The sequence below is a fragment of the Polyodon spathula genome, chromosome 23, assembly GCF_017654505.1.
Source record: "Polyodon spathula isolate WHYD16114869_AA chromosome 23, ASM1765450v1, whole genome shotgun sequence".
NCBI lineage: Eukaryota > Metazoa > Chordata > Actinopteri > Acipenseriformes > Polyodontidae > Polyodon > Polyodon spathula.
In genome coordinates this window covers 8,983,110-8,991,635 of record NC_054556.1, presented here as the reverse complement: position 1 = coordinate 8,991,635, position 8,526 = coordinate 8,983,110, and the positions used below count along the sequence as shown (strand labels likewise).

Sequence of the window (8,526 nt, the reverse complement as noted above, 5' to 3'; positions counted from 1 at the left end):
TGTATTTGCCTTTATGAATGACTGAAGACCATACAGTCTTAAGAAGTAGGAACATCTAACTAATTAAAGTGAAATCCAGATCCCAGCTATTACGCTTATAGTTTGTTTTCCTTTCTCCAGCTACAGCATTAATAACATAGGTTTACTATGGAAGTTAATATGTTAAATTACCTTTAAAAATAGTCTGAGCAAGTGAAACTTTATGACCTGGCCAGTATTGTTTAGAAATGTTCACAACAAATAATAAAAGCCCTTATCAATTATGGCTATAATGGTATCTATAAAACAGGTGGGAGACTTTCTGGATTGGAAGGTTATTGTGCTTATAAAAGTTTAAAATAGTTTATCATGATAACAAAGTGTCATGAAGCACTGTACCAGCTAGGCACAGTGTGTTAAATCACACATAAGCATTGCAAATCAGTGTGAACGCTATTGTAGTCAACTCTGGTGAAGCGTAGTAAACAATGAGATTACGGTGCAATTCAAAACTTTTATTAGAGTGGATTCAAGTCCTTTGGAAATCTGAACTTCAGGACAATGTGGCATCCTGTCAGAAAGAGGAAGATATAGTTCTGATGAAGAGGAGACAAGTGCTAGTGTTGGTAAGAGCTCGACTAAACTTATACTTTACCAGGCTTAGAGGCACCTTCTCAGAAAGTCTACAGATTCCATAAGAGGATGGACCCTTGTTCACCAGGGGTGTCTAAATCAATTGCCCTTCACTGGCAAATTTCATCATCAAAACAATCAAAATACACCAAATGCGGTGGCACAAGAACAGCAAGCCTTCCTGAGTCACTTTCCAAAGTGGGCACTAGGACCCAGGAGAGCCTGGGCTGTGAGGGACAGAGAGAGTGTGTGTGTAGTTTAAGAACCCAATCACACACAATGTGTGACAGTCACTGCCACACACCACACTGGACAGGGTGAGCAAGAGAGGGAAAGAGAATGAGAGCATCATCAGATATCATCCGTTCAAAATCAAACTATGACTAAATAACAATAAACAGACTGCACTGCAATCTGAGTTGTGACACCAGCAACAGAGCTCTGGACTTGTTCAGATGAAAACAGAGGAACAACAAGGCTGAAATTAGCAGAGAATGGAAATCTGTCTAATCTAGGATCAAAGAATCCACTGAAACCACTTACTTTTTACCAATATTACCAACATAATTCAGACTGTCAAGAGCAACAGTGAATACAACCTCCATCCACAAACCACCAAGAAAACTATATATATATATATATATATATATATATATATATATATATATATATATATATATATATATATATATATATATATATACAGCAAACTATATGAGATGGGACCTGTCTCTTATTGCAGGCTGCAAGAGCTCATAGCTGATATTCTTTCTGATATTAATGCCTCCTGAAGTTGAGAGTATAGAAGGTAACAAAGCGTGTGCTAAAGTCAAAACTGCAGAGATACTAAAAACTGAAGACATTGGTAAATCTCAAGGGGGACCAAAAGTTTATATGAAAAACAGATTCTAGTTATAGGAAATTGTTTACAGTTGCTTCATTAAGAATTACACATTACATCCTAATTAAAGTCTGGAAAGGCAGGAATATAATTTACATAAAAGTTGAAAAGGACAATCATACACAAGGCTTAACAAAATAAAACAACTGCAATTGATGGGAGGGACTGAAATCAAAGCTGGTCACTTCCATTTGGATGACTGGATGGTTTCATTACTTCTGTGAAGGTGCTGGTAGGTGAGTACTTTTTATGTGCGTTCTATTTGAAATTAACCAATTAGAAAACTGGATTGAGTTTCACAAATGTAAAAGGCTACAGTGTGGAAGAGCTGAGGCAGTGTAGAATGGCTTTTCAGTATTGCAAGTCTCTGTGACACAGATGTAGCATCTTGGTCCAAGGTTCGAATCTTACCCAGGGTTAACCTGTTCACTTTCCTGGCATCCTGGCATGTCTTGATTTTGGAGGGGCCAGAATTTGAATAAGATTTCAGGGTAATATCCACAATATACAGTACCCAGTAATCATAGATTGTAGTGTATCCGAAAATAAATAAATAAAGCTCCACACTTTTCTCCAGTACATTTCCATCTGACATTGGAAGCACGCTCCCTAAAGTGAAGACTATCAATACATTTAAGCCCAGTCTGTTAGTGCTGACTATGGGTTTGGATACAGATATCTCTGTCCACTTAGTACTGGCCAAAGTAAAATCTCCTGGTTGTCTTAATTGAAGAAAGACCTCATTTGAACAGCGTTCTCTACCGTAAGTTAATTTTACTTTAAAATTATATTGAATTTGTTTAGTTAGGATTATGTTTCCAAATGTTTAATTGTTTATATTGGAATATGCACAATAAGTTTCCGATACAGGGATATTTATTCAATAGAGGGATCTAGCAATGATAAATAATTTTGAACTGCTTTTTATGTATGCAAAAATCTATTTAAAAAATGATTAGTCCTCCTGATTAAATCAAGCATTCACAATGACTGTTTACATTTAGGCATACATCTTTTGGATTAAGCTTTGTAAGTGATGTCAATATATTTAAATACATAAATATCTGCTTTTGATTTGTTGAAGTGGGAATATAACTTCCTGTTATGTCCTGTTTTACAATGATGACCCTCTGACAGGAAGACTTTGGTTGTTGTAAAGAAGCGGTATCGATTGAATGGGGGTGAACAACCTTTAGGTTTGAAAAATATTATGCTCAACAAGAGTTGTGTGAGCAGCATAACATAAGCTCATGTTTAGTATAAGCATTGTGCTTGTGTTTCACTTCTGCTGCTTGATTAAAAATGCTTCTAGTAATAGGAGTGTGAATTCTCTACTTTTCCTTATTAGTTCCATTGCACCACAAATTGTGGCTGTGGAAACATCAAAATTGTGTCACAGTTAGGATCGGTACTTAACTGACTTACACAACACCATTAGCTCTTATAAGGGATGACTTCAGTATCTGAGTAAAATAAAAGACACAACCCAGCTTTGAAAAAACAAAAACAAAAACAAAAAAAAAACAGAATTGTCTACCAATCTAATTGATTGCATGGGTAAATGGCAATATTACTACAGTAGTATTTTATACCTATGCAATATTTTGCAAACCATTACTTAGAGAGTAATTAGAAATGATTACTATTTCCTGTATGCTCTTTAAGATCAATGTTGGAGTTTTTTTTGTTTGTTTGTTTAATTATCAAATAAATATATAAAGGTTAAAGGGATCATTTGTGAATTTGTACTTTTAAATTTACTGTCAGATTCAGCACAAATACTGAACATTTTTCTAAAACTGTTACAGCTGGAGGTCTTGTATTTCCACCTTTTCTTATTAGGTCTTGAGAGGTTTCCATGGAAACTGGGCTTGAGACAAGGGGACTACAATATCTAATATAATTATTAGTCAGCACTGCACATAGTTATGTAGCAATATATCTGTTGCTTTCTGTTGTTTAAAAAAAAAAAAAAAAAAAAAAAAACAAAACAAAACAAACAAAAAAAAACACCACGACATTAGAATCAAACACTTTAAGATCTATACAAGATAAACCAAAACATGAGAACAGCCTTGCTGAGTGAAATAACATAGAAATATAAAGACCAGCCCTGTTATCAAGGTTTATACAACACAGATATTTGTTTACCTTGTGTCCTTATATTGTTCTAAAACAATCACTGAGACAGGACAAGGATAGGAGTGATAAGTATGTTTTAAAAAAGCTAAGGTAAATTTAAACAAATCAAAGAGATTTCTGTGTTCTGTGGCACCACCATCTGCCACAAAAATATGTATTAAAATGAAAGAGATCAAGGATACAGACATCGGGCTAAATTCTTAATGCTATTTACTCAAAATCATAATTTTTTTTCTGAATGGAAAAAAACAAAAAAAACAATTAAACATCTAAAACAAATAAGAAACTATCTAATACTCGACTCACGCGCCTGAATTAAACATATCAGTTGTTTATTTCATGTTTGGTAACCCTTCTCCTCTCTATCACTGAAATATCCTAGACTATGTACCATATATACGGTGTTGCGGGGTGTCATTATATAGAGTATTACATTTTCCAGTAAATTGTAACCATAAAGATCCCCTTTTCAGACGGGCAACAAAATGTGGTAATGGATTATATTTTATGTAAAAAAATAACATAGTTACTTTTAGTGACATGTAAAAAAAAGGACTAGCTAATACATAACATGGAATCAGGAAAGTTCCTCAACAGCGCAAGTCAAACCTTACATGCCACATGAATGTGCTTTTCGTGTAATCTTGCAAAAAATGGTATCTGAGGAGAGAACGAGTGGGTTCAATAGCAACTTGTAACTGTAACGGGTTCCTTTTCAAAAATAACTTCATCATCACTGCATATATGCCTGCGAAACTGTTATTAACTGCTGTTAGAACACAATTGCAGGCTCCAAGTTTCAAAACAAGCCTGGTGAATAGGGGAAATTGTCTGACATACAGAACAAGTATATATACTTTTTCACATGGGTAACAGACTCAAGTTTCATTTTGTAAAATGGTTTAGGAATTTGCCAGAATATAGGTGAGGGAATATAGGTGAGGGAAAGATGGTTTATATGTATTGTATATCATGGAGGGTTATTCATAAACATGCTTTTAATTAATGTGAAAGTGAATGCTTTTGTTAAACCTTCACTATGGCACTGATAGAGGACGTATTTATATGGTTCTCTTCCATGTGTCACCTGGATGCTGTCTTCAGGAGAAGTTGTTTTGCACCATTCCAAACCATATGGAATTTATTTATTCTGTATTCGGTGAGGATGGATTTCTGGTTTCGGGAATGTCTCTGCATTATTTTGACACAAATCAAGAAAAAGTAGTAAATATTAAAATTATAAAAATTCTGGATCTCATCTGTAAGGCTATGATAAAGCAAAAGCAAAAAAAAAACAACAGAATTACTAGCTTTTTTTGTGACTTTTTAAACTATGGTAACTGTACTGGAGAATATAATGCCTGCCAGTTATCTAACACAGTTGTTTTTGTTTTGTTATTTTTTTATAAGGATAGCTGAGCCATAATTAAAAGATAATTCTGGGGAAAGGTAAATTATATAGAAGAATATGAACTTCAGTTATAAGCAATTACTTACTATGCACTAGTTTTATTAAAAGCATAGTCAATATATGATATAATTTTAACCCTGGCTCTGAAATAGAGAGGTTTCCACCTTATGTTGAACTACCTTGGACAAACTAGTGTTCAGTAGATTAACTGTTAGCTGTTTACACAACATTTGATGTTCAGTAGGACAGAGGAGGCAACATTTTCCATACTGCATTTCAAGTGAAAACTTTGTGATGAGCGGAGATCATAATGGTACATATTCTGTAACACAGTCCTAAATGGAATTTTCCTCAAGAAAGAAAATCTGCAGGCTATAAATAAGTGATCCACAGGTTCAGAAGGGTAGAAAATATATTGTTCCATGCAGGTGTCTGTGTATTTATCAAAGTGCATTGGTCAATGGAAACACTATTGTTATGTGCTTAAAGGGTGAACCTTTTAACCACGTTTTGTTTGCCTACTGTTAAATATGAGTGCTATAGCTATTTTCTTTCATAATTAGTTCAAATCATTTACTTAGTGGGTTATGAAAATATTAATATTTGCTTTCACTGATCTGTGTTAAAGTCAATCTGGCCACTTCATTTACCAAGTTGAAAGTTAAAAGCTGTAATTTGATATCCTTGACTGTTAAAGTAGGCTTGAGCCAAAAAAAAAAACAAAAAAAAAAGAAACATTTTATAAATTGGATTCCTCTGCATTTGCTAGCATGCTATCATGCACAATACCCAATATTGTCTCATACAGGTGGTCATTACCACAATTACCAAAATCTACTATATTGTTTTGTTTTGTATAGAATTTTACAATTTACAAACTTAATTTCACATTCTAGTTTTATCCAATGGAAGAATTTGAATGTGCAGGACATGTATGAATGCAATGTGAATTGGAGAATTTTTTCATTGAAAATAATTACTTTTAGGCACCACTATTTATATAAGTTAAAAAAATGAATTAGAACCACCCTGAATGTAAATACAATACATTTAATAACAAACTCTTTTGTATTGTATTTTTTTAGGAACCAGCGGATTGCTAATATTGAATATTGAATTGAAAGGATCTTCATTATTCCAGTGGATAGATAATTTTGAACAATACAAACCTCCTGAAACTGACTGCTGTACCAGTCCTTGGAAGTGAATTATGGAGGTCTACAATGAACTTGTGGACCAGATGACCAACACAACAACAGAAAATAACACCTATGGGCACTGGAATCTGTTCTCCACAGCTTCCTCCATGGAACTCGGGGTGATTTCTAATGGACAGTCCAGAATCAGAGATCTAATTGGAATTTTTTTCATGGTGTTGCTTAGCATCGTTGCACTGCTGGCCAACACAGCTGTGATTGTGGTCATCATCAAATCTCCACAGCTGAGGAAGTTTGTTTTCGTATTCCATCTGTGTGTGGTGGACCTTCTCTCTGCCATCTTCTTGATGCCTCTGGTAATTGTTTCCAGCTCCCATTTTTTTGGCACAGTGATGTTTAGCCTGTTGGAATGCCAGGTTTTCATTTTCCTAAACGTTTGCTTGATTTGTGCATCTATTCTCACCATCACGGCCATCAGCATTGAACGGTATTACTACATAGTCTATCCCATGAGGTACGAGGTTAAAATGACAGCTCGCCTAGCCGTAGCCGTTGTGGTTTTTATATGGATCAAGTCAATTTTACTGGCCTCCATTCCACTGTTGACCTGGCCCACTTATGGAATTCAAGGCCCAACCAATGCTACCAATTGCTCTTTATACTGGAGCCCCAGTGACTACAAAAAGGCCTTTGTCATCATTTTCAGCATCCTTTGTTTTTTCCTACCAACTATTATCATCTTCATTGTCTACTGCAGTGTTTATAAGGTGGCAAGGATTGCAGCCTTGCAGCAAAGGCCTGTCCCTTCATGTGTTAACAGTTCAAAGAGGCGCTCAGACTCAATTAACAGCCAAACAACCATCATCACCACGAGGAATCTTCCTCAAAGACTGTCTGCTGAGAACGTCTTTGGGGGAAGCAAAGCTGCTTTTACTTTGATTATTATTGTAGGCCAATTTCTGCTCTGCTGGTTGCCTTTCTTTTCCTTTCATCTCCATTTGTCAGTCAATGAGGCTGTCAAAAGCCCTGGAGATGTAGAGACCATAGTTACCTGGCTTGCCTACTCCTCATTTGCTATTAACCCTTTCTTCTATGGACTCCTGAACCGCCAGATAAGAGAGGAACTCTGTAAGCTCAAAAGGTGTTACATGACCAGGACTACAGAGTTGGGCCTTTCAAGCCAAGAAGGTTCCATCCAGGAGAACTTCCTGCAGTTCTTACAAAGAACCAGCTGCACAGTGGAAACCAGGTCAAGCTGCATCAATTCTAGCCCCAGAAACACTCTGGACCGAACTGTGCCAGGTTTCAGAATCCCGGGTCAAATCCCAGAATAATGTATAAAAAATGTAAAGTATGTACACATACTAAGACCAATAACTGGCTGTTGATTCTGGACTTAGAGGTAGGTTACAGGTTCAAATAAGGTATTTATTATTTCTTTCAAAAAGCATAACAATATTACTGTTGTGTGAGATGTTCAAATGACCTAAGACAGCAGCCAGTGTGAGCACTGTATATAAAACAGAAGAACGCCTTTGTTCATTTTTTTTACACTAGAAGAATAGTGGATACTGAACAAAGAATTCCTTTGTTACATTGGTTTACTGCTTTTTCTATTGTTCAAAACTCTATTCTTAACACACCCATAAATTCATGGGAAATAAAAATTTAATATTAATAATCAGTAAAAGAGTAATGTTTTACCATCAACCATCAGTATTTGTTGCTCGTATGTGTCATGCCTTATAAAGAGAATCTTATTGTAAAATTTATATATATATATATATATATATATATATATATATATATATATATATATATATATATATATTGTGAAAGATTGCGCCACTTTCAGAGTTCGTTGCCCCTTTAAAAACAGACCCAGGACTCAAAATTGATTTTTTAAGCACGATTGCGCACTTTTAATAAACAGAAATGAAATTAAACAAACAGAAATAAAACACCTAGTTCTCTTTTGGAGCTCTAACTAAACTTCACCGGGAACCTAACTAATACTCAGGACGGCTAAGCCGTTTACCTGACAAACACCAAAACACAAACAGGCTTCTCTCAACACTCTCTTTACTACGACTGGACACACACTCAGTCGGGCTCTTCACTCAGCAGCCTAGAATAGGCTGGCTGCCTCTCTTAAATACCCTGCACCTGGCTCCAATTTACAATTAGCACCAGGTGCAGGGGATTAACTAAACAATACAAACAATTAACAATTACAAAAACCCTTAGCCCAATTCACCCACAGTGCATTTTCACATGGTTTTAGCAGGGAGGAATTTGAACCT

The 8,526-nt window shown here is 35.4% G+C and overlaps 1 protein-coding gene across 1 annotated transcript; it reads left to right on the top strand.

The window, feature by feature from the left end:
• The first annotated feature begins 1,323 nt into the window (after positions 1 to 1,323).
• On the top strand, positions 1,324 to 7,831 carry LOC121298268 (probable G-protein coupled receptor). Its single transcript, XM_041225299.1, has 2 exons — positions 1,324 to 1,749; positions 6,152 to 7,831. Exon 2 carries the CDS (start codon positions 6,277 to 6,279, stop codon positions 7,555 to 7,557), a length of 1,281 nt encoding a protein of 426 aa, XP_041081233.1. The 5' UTR covers positions 1,324 to 1,749; positions 6,152 to 6,276; the 3' UTR covers positions 7,558 to 7,831.
• The last annotated feature ends 695 nt before the right edge of the window (positions 7,832 to 8,526 follow it).

Coding starts and splice junctions, on each gene's coding strand:
- LOC121298268 (XM_041225299.1), top strand. CDS start 6,277: ATGGAGGTCTACAATGAACTTGTGGACCAGATGACCAACACAACAACA.